This window comes from Pseudoliparis swirei, chromosome 20 (genome assembly GCF_029220125.1).
Source record: "Pseudoliparis swirei isolate HS2019 ecotype Mariana Trench chromosome 20, NWPU_hadal_v1, whole genome shotgun sequence".
NCBI classification, from domain to species: domain Eukaryota; kingdom Metazoa; phylum Chordata; class Actinopteri; order Perciformes; family Liparidae; genus Pseudoliparis; species Pseudoliparis swirei.
In genome coordinates, this window is record NC_079407.1 from 14,647,642 (window position 1) to 14,663,886 (window position 16,245).

Genomic DNA, 16,245 nt, shown 5'->3' on the forward strand with positions numbered 1-16,245 from the left:
ACAGTAATCATTTGACCTCTCTAACAGTTTCAAGAAGTTGAGAGGGGAAACGTAGCTGTCAAATAAATGAAGTAGTTTAGTCGGAAGACCATACACCTGCAAGCCCGCGTCATCTATTTCTCACCCATCTGCCAATCATCAAAGAGAAGTAGATGTGCGACCCATTAAAGCAAATAATAAGGCTCCATATGCTGCGTGATTAATTACAACAAGATCATCATTATGATTTACAATATTCCACGATAACAAAGTATATTACATTTAATTAATAATATTATATTATATTTATATACTTTTAATGTGATATATATGTAGCTTCGCATTGTGTACATTTTGTTTTCTTCTACAGTGCATGATGAGACACATCATGCACTGTAAATGATCCCTCTTAAATAATAAGATAATAATATATAATATAATATATTTCATTTAGCATCCATTTTGGCTTGACAGCTCATACAGATTACTGATGAATAATAATAGAATAATAATAATAATAACAATAATAATAACTCATATCAATTATATTTTAATAAGAGAATAATAATAATAACTCATATGAATCAATTATATTAAAAAAATATCGGGGAAATAATTAATATGTCTCTCTGTATTGCTCAATCGCACGCACGCACGCACGTACGTACGCACGTCAGTCAATGCCATGGAAACCGGACCGAGGTTATTTAAGGCCGCGGACGTTCTGATTCGGCCCTTTGCACTTTGGACTTTGACGCGAGCGGACCTCACCTGTGAACCCTCCTGTGAACCCAAACCTGTGAAGGAAACTCTGAGACTTTTGCACTGCGTGAGTCTTTTTGTTGGAAACAAAACTTGTTGTCTTACAGAACTACACGAGATCCGGACTACGAGAGACCGAGAACCGAGGACGAGCCCCTGCTGAAGCGACCGGGCTGTGATTTGGACCATAAGGTAAGACCATTTCTACATTTAATTTAGCATTTTTATTCTTAACGTATCCCCTTGAATCCATAAAAGTGTTCTCAGTTTAGAAATCAGTGAAACCTTTTGAGTTTTAACGTTTATAATGTTGACAGGACATTTTGGGAAAACATATTTTCTGAAAAGTGACTCAGTCGATGATTCGTCGTGTAAAATGAGATTTGAGCTCCAGAATGTCTTGAAAATGTCGGGAGATGTGCGGAATGTGTTGACAATTAGTGCAAAGCCTCGAAACCCCTTTTATTTTTGTTTTAAGGCATCAAAACGCCGAAATGTAACTTTGAAATTCCCCAAAAAGATGGCGCCTCAAGCATTTTTATAGAATTCTCAAATGTACCCCGTAAAATGCATAAACTCGGCACCATGGTAACCATCGGGAACGCGCGGGCCGCCTGACCTGAGCTGCGCGTGACCCGGAGCTGCTCTGTTGTGATCGTTGAAACGGGCCTTATTGTACACACGTCTGCTCCTTTTACTTTATCATATTAAAGTGATTTATTTAACATTAAAATGCTCTGTGCTCGTTGTCGCGGTGCTTTGTTTGTGAAGTAGAGTTAGCTGAGCGATTAAATATCTCTCTTGTTCTGCCTGTTTTGTGCCTACATGACTAAAAGGTGCCGAATATTTCTAGACTGAAATAATATCGGCATTATAATTATTATAACTATGAGGATTTTGTAGTTGTCTATTTTGTGGTGCACTCAAAAAAACGATTCAAGCCCTTCTTAGAGGTGACACATTTAAATATTGTTTGATACATTTAAATAAATCAATTACAAAACGAAGATATTTATATTGAATGGGTGTAACACAAAATGTATGAATACTTTCATTTATTAGATTTATTTAGGTTACACTCACAAAAACGATTCAAGCCCTTCTTTGAGGTGACACATTTAAATATTGTTTGATACATTTAAATAAATCAATTACAAAAATAGATATTTATATTTTATGGGTGTAACACAAAATGTATGAATACTTTCATTTATTAGATTTATTTAGGTTAGATGGTGTGCATATCAACTCAAAAATAAATGTGTTTCATTGAGGACGACCCTTTGCGCATGCGCCAGCTGAAAATCAGTTGTTTACATGAGGTGAAGACACTTTCAGGGCTGTACGGTGGTGTAGTGGCTAGCACTGTCGCCTCACAGCCAGAGGGCCGTGGGTTCAATTCCCAGTCGGGGCGTTCCTTCTGTGTGGGTTTTGCATATTTTGTTAGTTAGTTTATATTTTGAGTTGGACAAACACAAATTAATTTAATTGAATGAATATCGTTATTTTATTTTAGATGTATTTGATACAAATGAGTTGGACTAACTTAATTACATTTTATTGCACTGATGTGCTAAATTTGAGTTGGAGTTGCATATAATTATTGGATGGAAAACCTGCCAACAATTTAATTGAGTTCATCCAATGAGTCATTTCTTTGAGTGAGCCCCCTCAGGACTTGGTGCCCTACGCACAGCGCGTAGTGCGCGTTATGGGAGCGGCGGCGCTGTCTGTAGCCGGATACCATAAAGTTCGCATGGACCTGTTTTTGGGGCCCTTAACTCAGAGCTATCGGTCTAAAACTTTCGGGTATTCATATTCAGATGCCCTTCTTTGAATTTGAAAAGGATCCAGATATTTAAGTTGTGGGCACGCAAGCAAGACGCGCGCATTGCCATGGTAACGACCTGGCCGGCTGCATAAACAGCCGAACGTTGAGCCTCGGCTCCTTTGCACTTTGACCTCAACCCCTCTCGTTGACCAGAGCTGTGAAGCTAACTCCTCGAGCTGTTGACCGCTAGCTGAAAGTTATCCTTGAATCTCGTTCTAGTGACTGACTTCCTCCCGAGAAGCCTGAGAATGGAGGACCACCTGTACGCACGGGGCGACGCCAGAGGTAAGTTTTATATTTATATTAGCATTTTTGTTATTGGTTCTTACCTTAAAACCATTTAAAACTTTCTCAGTTGAGAAACTAGTGAAACCTTTTGAGTTTATAGTTGAACAGTTCACAATGTCAAGGGGCCTGTTTGAAAAATACAGATGTGGTGGAGGTTTCTCCGTGTAAAATGATTATTTAAGGACCGGAATGTCTTAAAAGTCGCTGGATATCTGTGGTATGTGTTAACTATTAGTGTAGTGTATTTCAAACAATGTTATTTTATTGAGAGGGTATCAAATATGACAGATTTTACATTTAAATTTCTGAAGAAAATTAATAAATTAATCATTAATTCTGAAATTGAATCATGCGTCAGCGTGACGTCATCACACCAGGTGTGGTAGAGGCGCATCTGATTGAGACAATGAGTTGGTTTGTTTTGACTGTTTGACTGAAACAAACATCTGCTCCTTTTAATTAATACTATCCCATAAACTATTTATTTAACAATTAACCCTCCTGTCGCACAACTAAAGGTTTATAAAGGGGAAAGTGAGACGATATGAAACATTGTTTATTCTGGAAGGTGTGGCTCACGAGTCTAAACAGTTGCACATTGACCTGATAACTTATTGGTTAGCAGCTGGAATCTGAATCTATTATTGCTCAATGTAATCCAGAACTATTTTATGTAATGAAGAATCCTGTTTCAATGTTTCCCTGCAGCTGTTGGCGACTTCGTTGGAGCTGCGCCGCCACCCCCCCCTCCCGGCGGCAGCCATCGGCATCGACTACGGAGGTAAGAAATCAGAGCAATGCACAATTAAAGGTTTACATAGGGGGAACGTGAGAAGACATGAAACATTTAGTCTGGAAGGTGTGGCTCACGAGTCTAAACAGTTGCATATTGACCTGCTAACTGATTGATTAGCAGCTGGAATCTGAATCTATTATTGCTCAATGTAATCCAGAACTATTTTATGTAATGAAGAATCCTTAAATGTTTCCCTCCAGCTGGTGGCGACTACGATGGAGCTCCTGGCCTCCCTACGGCCATCAGGTTAGTGCAGGAAATTAACGCTGAACAAGATGAGTTTAACCATGTGCAGGTGGATTTGTTGCTCTTCTTGGCCCGTTTCGCAGCAGATGAGCTCCGGCTCCAACCCGTACGAGCCCGACACCGCCGACGCGCCCGACGCGCCCGCAGGTAAGTTATCAGGTTAGTGATACACTTGTCCCTTTAAACTTACACTACACTGTTTAAAGTACTGTTATTGGTTTGTATGTACACTTTATTGTATATTCTACTGTAAATGTAATATGTTACAATGTTTGCACTTTGTTGATTGTTTAATGTTATTCTCTAATGTTGCACCACCCGCCATGACACATTCCTTGTATGTGAAAATATAGTTTACAATAGACAGACACACAATATATACAATAAAATTAGAAACCAGCTGTGGAACGTCCTGAAGCAGCTCCGGCCCGTCCCCCAGAAACCAGAAGAGTCCACCAGGAGCAGCAGGAAGAGGAGGAGCCCGACTGCCCGGCAGGACGGATAAAGTGCCAACCAGTTGGCATGGTTATACTTACGAACATTAAGAAAAGTCTCCAAGTTTTTTATTTAGGTATCGATTGCTGTGATACAAGAAGAAACTTCCAGGATCTCCTTGACGACGACGAAGAAGATGACGAGGGAGGACCACATGAGAAGGATGAAGGACTACAGGACCAGAAGAAGAGCGGCGGTTGCCTTTCTTTCAGTGGGCGGAGTAAGTAATCCCTCACTCAGACGACAGAAGTATCAGTAATACGATCCCATCATCGGAGGCCAGATCCAACCCAATAATGTAAAGGTTGTGTGGTTCAGTTCAAACGTATTCATGTCTGGTGTTTGTGTCTCACAGGGCAGGACTCCTCTCTCTCTCCCAGCTGGAGGTGGATGTCAACCAACCCGTCACCTTCAGCAGACCACGACACAAGTCAATCAGGACCCCCCCGCCCGTCCACCCAAACCCCCGACACCGCCCGCCCACACAGGAAGCAGCTGTGAAGAAGACGGACGCTTCAGCCTGAACAAGACATCATGCTTTCATTTGTCACATGGAATCCTGTATGTTCATGTAAACTGTGTACAGTATGTAGATTGTTATCTCCTGATTTTAATGAATACATTTACCACAACATCAAAATGTCTTTTTATTCAAAACTACTGGGTCAGCAAACACTGTTATGATGTTCACATTGGGTTATAAATCAACTTTAATGGTTGAGACTTATGCACTACAATGTTATAGTTGTTATATTTACTTATTGTGTTGATTCTTAATAATTAATGTCAGTAATATATTGTTAGTTTATGCCAGTGCTAATTCTTCATAACAGGTAAACGATTAAACCCAAAATTATATTTTTGTTTTGCCAAAAATAGCTTAAATGACCACAGATATTTTATCGTAAAAAACATCCTACATGGCAAAACGTCAACATGCGTCATGTCAGTTGGCAACAATCAGTAACAAATACCAACATATATCTTCACTCTAAATAATCCAACTAAAGCAATGCCTCATTTATATTTACAAGAGTTTCATTGACAAAAATAGGAAAGTAAGTACCGGTAACAGCAGTTTATGAAATGATGCTTTTATACCAAACTCCTAACTGGATGGAGAACATTGAAACAAAACCAAAGAACAGACAACATGGAGGAGGACGTCTCCACAGCCGCTGGACCTCAGCAGCATGAATGACGTCCTCTGGAGGCTGAGGACAGGAGACATGAGCCGGCATCTCGTCCAGCAGCTCCTGGAGAGTCCGTCTGGAAGCTCCTCGCCTCCCAGCAGCCGGACACAGGGCTCGGCCTTCTGGACTCGTTGAACGTGGCATGTCGGGTCCAACCTGTAGAAGGAATCAAACGGAGACTTTCATCGTCCCGTTCATCTTTGGGCCGACGGGCTTTCTGGAAGAACAACTCCCGTCTCACGTCGAAAAAACAGAAAAAATAAACCGGAGCATGACGACCACAATAATGTGTATTTGACTTGAATACAGAAAGGGCACTTTTCTCGTCCAGGGCAAAAGGGCAGGTGCTTGAGCACCACTAGGGCTCTACCTGCACGCGCCTGTGTAGAACCCTTGAAAGAAATGACGGGATACTCTTTGCAGCCTGTGATGAGGTTGTGGTAAAAGCTCATCACTGATCCCCCCATGGAGTCGAGGGTGTCTTCGCTCAGAGGACGGTTCCTCAGGTTGGTAAATACCAGCTGAAGGACGTCTTCTGGAATAGGAAGAGCAGCTGGAAGGAAAGTCAAGAAAAGGAAAACATTAGTCACGCTAGTCAGGATGAATTGACTGAACTCATCGAAGTTCGGATTAACAAGTTAAAATAAGAAAACATCAATATTCACAGTTGGTCAGAGTGGAAAACCTTATTTTAGATCATTTATTTGGTTTGAGTCGAGCATGAATGATGTGAAAACTTTACCACACAATATGATATCAAACAGAATACAATCAAATGTATTACTTTTTACCACTAAATATACAGGACAACAATATTAGCGCTCTCACTGACCCATTGAGATGGTGCAACACTGGTTTCAAATATTTGGGTATACAAATTGGCAAATCGGATGAACATATATTTAAAAATTAAATATAACTATATATAATTATTGGAACAAACCAAACTTAATCTTCAAAGATGGATGGATCTCCCTCTGTCTCTCATAGGCAGAATAAATACTATTAAAATGAACCTTTTCCTAAGTTTATTTACCTATTTCAATGTCTCTCTGTAAATGTTCCAAAGAGTTTCTTCAAAGAGCTTAACAAAATTATAACCCTTTTATATGGCAAAGGAAAAAACCCAGGGTTAAACTCATCTCTCTGCAGGCTCCATATTCAAGGGGAGGGCTTAACCTACCACATTTTAGAAATTATTATCTTGCCTCTCAGTACCGACAAATCTGGATCTGGCTGCATGCAGAGAACAGTGAAGTTAGATGGGTCTCAATAGAACAACATGAGATGAAGTCTATGCCGTTAAAGGACGTACCATTCATCGGTAAAACAATTTTTTTTGCCACACACAAATAATTCAATAATACTGAACACATTTGCTGCTTGGCAGGAATCTCACTCACTCCTGGATATAAATATTTCTTTTCTTCGAAGGGCACCGCTGTGGGGTAATCCCAACCTCTCACACCACATAGCTGAGTCAGTGTTGCGGGGATGGAGGGATAGAGGAATTAAAACAGCTGCTGACTTATACATTAATGATACATTTACGAGCCTCCAACAACTAAATGATAAATTCAACCTTCCCAAATATAGTTTCTTCAACTTCTTACAAATTAGAGACTGGGTTAAGGAGAAATCTAAAGAAATATTACCAGAAACTCCCCTTGAAACCCCATATGTAACAAATTATGCAAATCAACAAAAGGAATAATATCTTCAATATACGGTATCATCAACGGAAAGTCACCTGTTTATGATAAAACATTTACAAAAGGGAAATGGGAAACAGACCTAGGAGGATGTGTCTACGAGGAGGCAGACTGGCATCACCTATTGGAACAGGCACAGACGGTATTAATCTCCACAAAACACAGACAAATTCAATTTAATATATTCCATAGGACATACTACACCCCTTACAGGTTACATAAAATGTACAGCAACATTTCCCCCAGATGTCAGAGATGTAAAGTGACAAACGGTGATCTTCTACACATGCTCTGGAGTTTCCCATTGATAGAAGAACTTTGGAAACGCGCCACTGAATTAACCTCAAGGATAATAGGAATTCAAATTGAACAGGACCCAAAGATATGGATTCTGGGGGACACAAGCTCTATCAATGCAAACTACTATAATAAATACTTGATCTTACTTGCGAGCACTGCAGTGGAAAAATTTATTCTGATTAACTGGAAATCCGCAAAATCACCATCAATAAGACACTGGATTAATGAGCTTGTGTCCTACTGCACAGCTGAAAAGATATTATATAATGCGAGAGGGAAGCAGGCAGCCTTTGGAAAAATCTGGGGCCCCTTCATAGATATTCTGCCATCTCTGGACTTGGCTGATCGTGGTGGTGTGAGACCGGCGTCAACAGCTGTTGCGGTCCACTAATCAGAACAATCCCCTCCCGTTTAGGTCCCGCCCCTCTACCTGACAGTGAGGCTGGATTGGCTGTTGGTCTCACACACCGGAAAACGATGACGGATAGATTACCACACAAATTAGAAAACTCAGATCACCACCAAAAATTAGAAAACTGGCTAAAGTTGAAATCATACTTTGTAGACAAGGCTACCTTATTATATATGCATTCTTATCTATGTTATCAAAATATATTTAATACGTGAAATACAGTACAAGTGGTGTATATGCATTAGTGATGGTGAGATGAAGCCTCATGAGACATCGAACCACTTCAGCCAATTGGTTTGAGAAAGGGTTCATTTCTCGAAGCTTCATGTGCTCACGAAGCCCCCTACTGGCCAAGTGTATAATCACAGGCAGCTGTATCTGAACCACATAATGTGATGCATTGCATTTTTGTGTCTATTATGGTTGTTGGGAATGACTATGAATTACAAAAATGTATGACCAAATCATTTCTGTACATAAATTATCACATATGTGCATAATAAAATATGTTTTTAATGTATTCTGTGTGTGTAAATGTTCCCAAAATGGTAGTATCATATATGGCAGGTTGTGTAATAATGTTATTATGTCACTTTTGGAAAATGGCATGGGCTTAAGCAGGCAGAGGACAGTGAAAGTGCTTGTGGAACTAGGAAGAGGGGACTGAATATGCTTGTGTCACTTGGACAGTGATGTACAGGACAGGGGACATTTTATTCAGAAATAACAGTTTCTCAACAGTTCCATCTTATCACCTATCCTTCTCTCCTCACTCTCCTAACTCTCCAAACTATCTCTCTCTCTAAACTCTCCAAACTCTCAACCAACAACCCACATGTTGAATGGAGCCTGAGGGGTTTATATTGCTGTCAAACCTCCCGGCAATATCTGAACCACTTCCCGAAGCAGTCACGTGGTACAGCCGGGCAGCGAGGCTTCGGACGTCATCATTTTTGGCTCCTCCCCTAAATGAAGCAAGCCTCGATACGCGCTTCGAGGAAACGCCCCCTCCATTACTCGACACACGCTACGAAGCGTCGGCACATCTCGTAACAACACTAGAAATATATAAGAACTTAGATCGATGTATCAAGCATGACCTTTTATTAAAGAGTACAATAATACTCTGTTATATTTTTCTGGAGCTAATCAACCAACGAACATCCTGTTTACAACGCTAACCGCACTGCTCAGTAGGCTATACGTGAACAGTCATGTTTTTGATCTGGCGTGTTAGTATGGATGAAAATAATGAGTAAAACGGTGCTGAAACATTCATGTGGGGGAGATGGATGTATCCCCACGTGAACCCTCAATTAACTTCAAAGGACTTCAGCGTGAGGATTATAGTCTTTCTATACATTAGCAGAGCTGCCAACTTTTCAAAAAACCTTGGAGTGAGATTTTGTCGGGGGTGACCAACATTTTGCCGCGCACGCAGCCACACACGTTGGTGGCGATAATATCAGTAAATTTGAATTAATGTGGCGTTGTACCCATGTTGTACCCTGCATTCTGGCCTGGTAAAGGTCTTTTACGAGACATCTTTGCTACCGTAAAGAATTAAAATGTTTTTTAATAACTCTACTCTCATTTACAAAAACATGCCTAATTCTATTGCACAAATGTCCTGTCTTTATGTTAAATTATTTATAATACATCTTACTTGTTCAAAGTGCTGTTTTGAAATTTTTGAGAGGGTCCTTTTCCTAGGCCTGTAAATAAAGTGATAAATGCAATGTGGGCAGCCGTAACAAACAATGCTCTGATGTGTTGAGCATGCAGGATACCAAGAGGTTAACAAGGTGCTCTCCTGCTGCTTGTTATGACAGCTGAGTTTACATCACCACACAAAATCACACGCACAAACACACCGAATTATTTCAAGATGTAAAGTTTAAGAGAGTGAGAACTTAATTGAACCACATGTCATTAACAGGGCTCTTAAGTTTTGAAGATGGGCAAGAGTGACATATCTATCCAGGATGCTTTATTTTCATTGGTTGCTGGATTAAATCTTACCCAGATAGGTTTTTTTCTGATTGGCTATTGTGTAGCCCATTTCTTTTTTTTGATTGGCTGATAAGTGGCTCCTCACAGCAGAACTCCAGGGGAGCGCTTGATTCCTCCACGGTGAGGGCAGCGCGGCCAGCTCATGTTTGCGTGCTGCGGCACATTAAAACATTAAATAGCAAAGAGTTTTTCAGCGTGAGAAATACGATGTGTGGCGGGAGTACGTGACGTAAGACCGAAATGCGTGACTGTCACGCTCAATGCGTGACACTTGAGAGCCCTGCATTAACACACCGTAGTCTCTGCTCGTTGTGTCTGTTTGAAACTCTTCTTCTGTTGCTGACTCCGGGACTCTTTGGGGTAAATAGGATGTTTATGCAGCGAATAGGTTCATAGATGCGCTCCTTAGCGCCATCTATCGTCGCGGAGTTTGAAAAGGAACCAACGCGCCTCGGCCCAAAATCAGAATTTCTTTTGCCGTGAGAAATTGGTTGTGTGGCGTGAGAGCGTGTGAAAACATGCAAAAGCGTGTGTCACACGGCGAAACCGTGAGAGTTGGCAGCTCTGATGTTATCCAAAAGTAAATCACCTCGTTGACAAATGGAAAATCTTCTGGTTTTGGTTGCTAGGAAACAGAATAGGCGGAACTTAAGTGATTCTCGATAGTTGTACCCGGACTTCTTGTGTGGTTGCACAGCATGCCCTTGACTTCCTTTGAGAGGTGTTAGTCGAAAAGTAAACGCAGGCAGCTGGGAGGTCACTTGAATATCGGAATTGAAGGGGGATTTCCTACAATGGGGTTCATTCCAGACCTGGGGAAGTCTCTCCCTCCTCCTTCAATCGCCAACAGGAACTCGGTGTGGCTCGCAGGTGTAGGCTGGTGCTCCGCGATGCTTCATAACGCCCTTAACCACAGGCCACCGGTAAAAGCAGGTTAGCATGTTCGTTAGCTGTCTTTCAGACTTTATCATATTTAACTTTCTTCTCAAGCGTATGTTACATTTCCTAAAATTAATGTAAACAAACTGGTGGACGACAACACAATATCGACCTGGTGGTGTCATAAAAAAACTGTAACTTGTTATGACCCCATCATTGTTGTCGCTGAAAGTGTACGGTTACTATTTTTTTCATTTCTTTTGGTCATATATATATATATGTATATATATGTGTGTGTGTATATGTATTTTTTATGTGGATCAAATTTCAGAGCTTCCTTTTGAAAGAGCCAAACTATTTTTAATTAGATTTAGTCTACTTATGTGTACTTAAGTTTAATTAATTTGAGTATCTAGACTTGGATTACTTAGACTTTAACCTTCTTAGTTAGAAAAATACAGGGTGCAAGTCTGAGGTTCTACAGAAGCAAAGGAAAAGTTTGTTGTTGTTGTAATTTCAGTGCAAACTTCACATTCTAGTATTGTAACTCTGTGTGCTTAAAATGCAATCATATCTGTCTGTCTGCCTTTTTTAGGTGTTCACCGACAAATTCTTTTTACAACCATTGGTTGGTTCATCGGCTACCACCTTACAAAAAATGAAAACTACACTTTTGCCAAACTTGATCGAGATATGAACGAGTATATCAAACTCCACCCAAAGGAATTTGCAGCAAAGGGTAAGAGCATTTTCAGTGCTTTAGTCCAACAGAAGACACAATAACCCAACAATACAGCTGTCCTCCGGGTTAATCTTCCAGCACGTCTCTTGATATTTAGTGTTTATACAAGACTTGGGCTGGACATTATTTTCAACATCACTGTTTGATAAATATGTGTGGCCAGAAAAAAACTGAATAAACGAAACCAACTTTAAATCTTGATTTGTATGACTAAAGATCAATAAAAACACTTGGCAAAAAAATCCGGACTGATATCAAAATTGATGTATGAAAGACTTAAACGGAGGAAACGGGTCGGAAGAGTTACCTGTACATTTATTGATTGAAGCACACTATGGATACATATTTGTATTACCTTTTTTCTTTCTTTGGTTTGTTGTTCTTTTGCACATTATCCTATGCCACAACATATTCTGTTATAAATATATATATATATGTATATATATATATTGCCATCATAAACATTAATCATATGCTGACCACAGACTTTAAAAAAGGGGTTTTAAATGATTGTCAATATGAGGGTATGAAGCCCCAAGCTGTGTAGGTTGTGCAGCACCTTTTGTAGTATAAGAAGAACAATACCTTATGTAAGTCTTCACATATCATTTTAGAACTTGGTGGTCCATGTATCTGTGTAACCAAACGGTTTCTCTCTGTTTCTTTTATCCCACCAGAAAAAAAGACCTTTGCAGAGATCGTCGAGCCTTTCCATCCAGTGCGCTAAGTGTTGGCTGCTGGTGAGGGAGGACACCTTTGTAGACTACCATCTGTCTTCAGTGGTCTTTTTTGTGAAATATGTCATTCATTGTGAGAAGAGTAGTTGTGTAAATAAAAGAAATACCTTAATTCAACAATAAGCATGATGCGTTTGTGTGTTTGAACATAAATCAGGCTGTTGTCTCATGATCATTTAATTAATCAACATTTTGACATCTCATCACCATAGTTTCCAAGGGACTATCTTAGTTGTAAAGAGATAGAAATGATCAGCATTGGCAATGCTCGTTTGTTCCATATCCATTAAGTAGAAGCATTGGATTACAAAATGTAAACACTTCAGACATTTGACATGTGTAGGTGATAGCGCTTTTACAAACAGCTTTTTTTGTTGTTGCTCCAAGTCCACATATCTTACGCACTTTCTAATATGCTACACCAATAATGTCCATATATTTCACAGTGAGGCTCTGAGTCTTCTTGGTGAGGTCATTCATCACAGAAAACAGTCCTGTCAGGTGGAAGCGGAAGAAAGTCTCAGGATCAGTAGGATGCAGTGTGCAGCGCAAAGCCTCAAGAGCAGATGCTGGGGAATTTATACGAGCACAGGTGGGTGGATCCGTGCGGTTATGTAAATGCCTCACCTGATGCATTTAGGGGTGCTTTGTGGAGTCAAACTCGTATCTTTATTTGTTTTACACAACCTCCAAATTTCTCCGAGGTCATAATTATGTTTGACTAATGTGTACCAAAATGTACCCTTGTCCAATCATTAACCGTGCTGAGCATAAGGTAGGAAGGGGGTGAGATGGGTTTGTATTCATTAATTAAAGATCCAATATGAGCTGAGGGATACCAAATTCCAACCAAATAAAAATAACCTTACTTTTAAAACAAGGTCATCTCAGTCCTGAACTCCCTCCTCTTCTGTCATCTGTTTGCACATAATGTTGCAATGGTTACGATAAATTGCATGTACAGTCTAAAAGAATCGTAAGCTTTATCATGGCCCCAATATAAGCCTACTAATAAACAACGGGCATGGGTGAAAACATTAGTTTCTAGGTCTGGTTATGTCACGGGGTGGCGAGGGGCAAGAGCTCATTCGCAGAGGAACGGGACAGGACTCAGTGTAATAACAAAAAAAGCTCTTTACTGAGGCAAAAGGTTTCCAAAAACCAACAAAGTACAAAAAGTGGGAGGCAGAGAATCCGAGGTCAGCACAGGCAGGCAGGGTCAGGAATACACACGAGTAACACGAAAGACATGACTATGGACAAAAGACAACAATCCAGCAATAGACAAAGGAAAGACTGGCACAATATATAGGGGGGGGGGGGAACAGGTGTACGACATGAGACACTGACGAGACGACAGTGGCTGAGGGCAGGTGCAGGGAATGAAGCAAGATTCAAGATTCAAGATTCAAGATGTTTTATTTGTCACATACACACACAGGGTGTGCAGTGAAATGAAAGTGGCAATGCTCAGCAGGAATGTGCAAGGGCAACAAGTACACACTATTTACAAATAAAAAACAACACAATATTTACAGTAAGTGTGTGTGTGTGTGTGTGTGTGTGTGTGCCTAAGAGGGGCAGTTGTGTGGGTCTATGTGGGGGTCCTGGTGAGGTCGGAGTTCACAATCCTGATGGCCTGAGGAAAGAAACTCCGTCTCAGTCTCTCTGTTCTTGCAGCGTGACTACGGAGGCGCCTGCCTGACCGCAGCAGCTGAAACAGTCTGTTGTTGGGGTGGTGAGGATCCTTCATGATCCTGCCGGCTCTGGTTCTGCACCTCCTGGTGTACAAGTCCTGCAGGGTGGGAGTGTAGTTCCAATAGTGCGCTCAGCCGAACGCACTACTCTCTGCAGAGCCTTCCTGTCCTGAGCGGAGCAGTTGCCAAACCAGGCTGTGATGCTTCCTGTCAGGACGCCTCTACAGCTCCAGAGTAGAAGGACTGAAGGATCCTCTGGGAAACTTTAAATTTCCTCAGCTGCCTGAGGTGGTAGAGGCGCTGCCTTGCCTTTCTCACCAGAGTGTCTGTGTTTGTTGACCATGTCAGATCCTCGGTGATGTGGACTCCCAGGTATTTATACCGCTCACCCTCCCCACAGTAGTCCCGTTAATCCCCAGTGGTGAGTACGTCCTCTGTTGTTGTACCTTCCTAAAGTCCACAATCAGCTCCTTAGTTTGGTGACATTCATGATGAGGCTGTTGTCCTGGCACCAGAGTGACAGATCAGCAACTTCCTCCAGGTAGGCCTTCTCGCGTTGTCGGAGATCAGGCCCACCACCACTGTGTCATCCGCAAACTTGATGATGGTGTTGAGCTGAACCTGGCCACACAGTCATGTGTGTACAGGGAGTACAGTAGGGGCTGAGGACGCAACCCTGGGGGATCCTGTGTTCAGGGTGAGGGATTTGGAGGTGTGTCTGCCCACCCTGACCACCTGTGGCCTGGCGGTCAGGAAGTCCAGGATCCAAGCACACAGGGGGTGTTCAGTCCCAGCTCAATCAGCTTGCCGGCCAGTCTGGAGGGACTATGGTGTTGAAAGCTGAACTATAATCAATGAACAGTAGTCTCACATAGCCCCCTCTGGCTGTCCAGATGAGAGAGTGTGGTGTGCAGTACCTGGGAGACAGCATCATCCGTGGATCTGTTTGGGCGATAAGCAAACTGCAGCGGGTCCATGGAGGAAGGAGGAAGGCGCAGATGTAGTCCTTTATCAGCCTCTCAAAGCATTTCATGACCACCGAGGTGAGGGCCACCGGTCGGTAGTCATTCATACATGCTGGAGAAGCATTCTTGGGCACAGGGACAATAGTGGATCTCTTGAAGCAGGCGGGGACCACGGACTCAGCCAGGAGAGGTTGAATATTGTGGTGAACACTGGAGCTAGCTGGTTAGCACAGGTCTTCAGTACTCGCCCAGATATGCCATCTGGACCTGCAGCTTTCCTGGTGTTCACCCTCAACAGAGCCCTCCTCACACTGTGCTCGGTCACAGAGTGTGTGTTCATCCCAGCGGTAGAACTCACCGCTACGCTCACGGTGTTGTTGTTAGCCGGCGAGCTAGCGCTGTTGTTGCTAGCCTCAAACCGTGCATAAAATGAGTTCAGGTCGGCCGCTAGGGATGCGCCGGCACTCACCATTGCGCGGGGTCTGCTCTGGTAGTTTGTAATAGTCCGTAGCCCCTGCCATAGGCGCCTGGTGTCGCGCTGCTCCATCTGTGATTCCACTCTGTCTCGGTACCTCCTCTTGGCCTCCTTCACCGCTCTCCTCAGTCCATAGACCGCTGCCTTGTACTCGTCCATGTTGCTGGATACAAGACCGGAGTTATAGGCAGCAGTACGGGCGTTCACAGCTTCACGGATGGATCTATCAACCCACGGCTTTTGATTAGGAAAGACCCTAACTTTTACCGTGGGGACGATGGTGTCCGTTAGCGTTGCTATGAGGCTCATTGCTACTTCAAGAACTCGCTGACGCCACTGGAACTGGATTGGATCATGTCCCAGTCGACGATACTCAGCGGCCCTGTAGCTCAGCCTCTGATTGGTCAGACCACCGCATTCGTTCCTCGTCACTACCGCTTCCGCGATCCTTTGTTTATACTCCGGAAGCAGAAAAATGGCGGCATGGTCTGATTTCCTAACGGAGGGAGAGAGACAGCCTTGTAGCCTCTCTTGAATGGTGATAGCAGTGGTCCAACGTTCTTTCCCCTCTGGTAGCACACGTAATGTGCTGGTGAAAGTTCGGCATGACTTTTTTTAGGTTTGCCTTGTTAAAGTCCCCAGCCACCACCACAGCCGCGTCGGGATACTTGTTCTGATGCCGACATAACACATCATGTAGGTCCGATAGTGCTACGTCGGTGT

The 16,245-nt window shown here is 42.3% G+C and overlaps 1 protein-coding gene and 2 long non-coding RNA genes across 3 annotated transcripts; all 3 read left to right on the forward strand.

The window, feature by feature from the left end:
• Positions 1–677: 677 nt before the first annotated feature.
• Positions 678–3,615, forward strand: LOC130211032 (uncharacterized). Its single transcript, XR_008834915.1, has 3 exons — positions 678–933; positions 2,792–2,857; positions 3,569–3,615. It is a non-coding gene; the product is annotated as an uncharacterized LOC130211032 (long non-coding RNA).
• LOC130211033 (uncharacterized) lies at positions 3,607–5,029 on the forward strand. The gene is made up of 3 exons (XR_008834916.1): positions 3,607–3,641; positions 3,857–4,617; positions 4,753–5,029. It is a non-coding gene; the product is annotated as an uncharacterized LOC130211033 (long non-coding RNA).
• A 5,700-nt stretch (positions 5,030–10,729) lies between these two features.
• Positions 10,730–12,508, forward strand: ndufc2 (NADH:ubiquinone oxidoreductase subunit C2). Its single transcript, XM_056441614.1, has 3 exons — positions 10,730–10,960; positions 11,502–11,645; positions 12,326–12,508. The coding sequence occupies exons 1-3, from the start codon at positions 10,822–10,824 to the stop codon at positions 12,373–12,375; spliced, it is 333 nt and encodes a 110-aa protein (XP_056297589.1). The 5' UTR covers positions 10,730–10,821; the 3' UTR covers positions 12,376–12,508.
• The last annotated feature ends 3,737 nt before the right edge of the window (positions 12,509–16,245 follow it).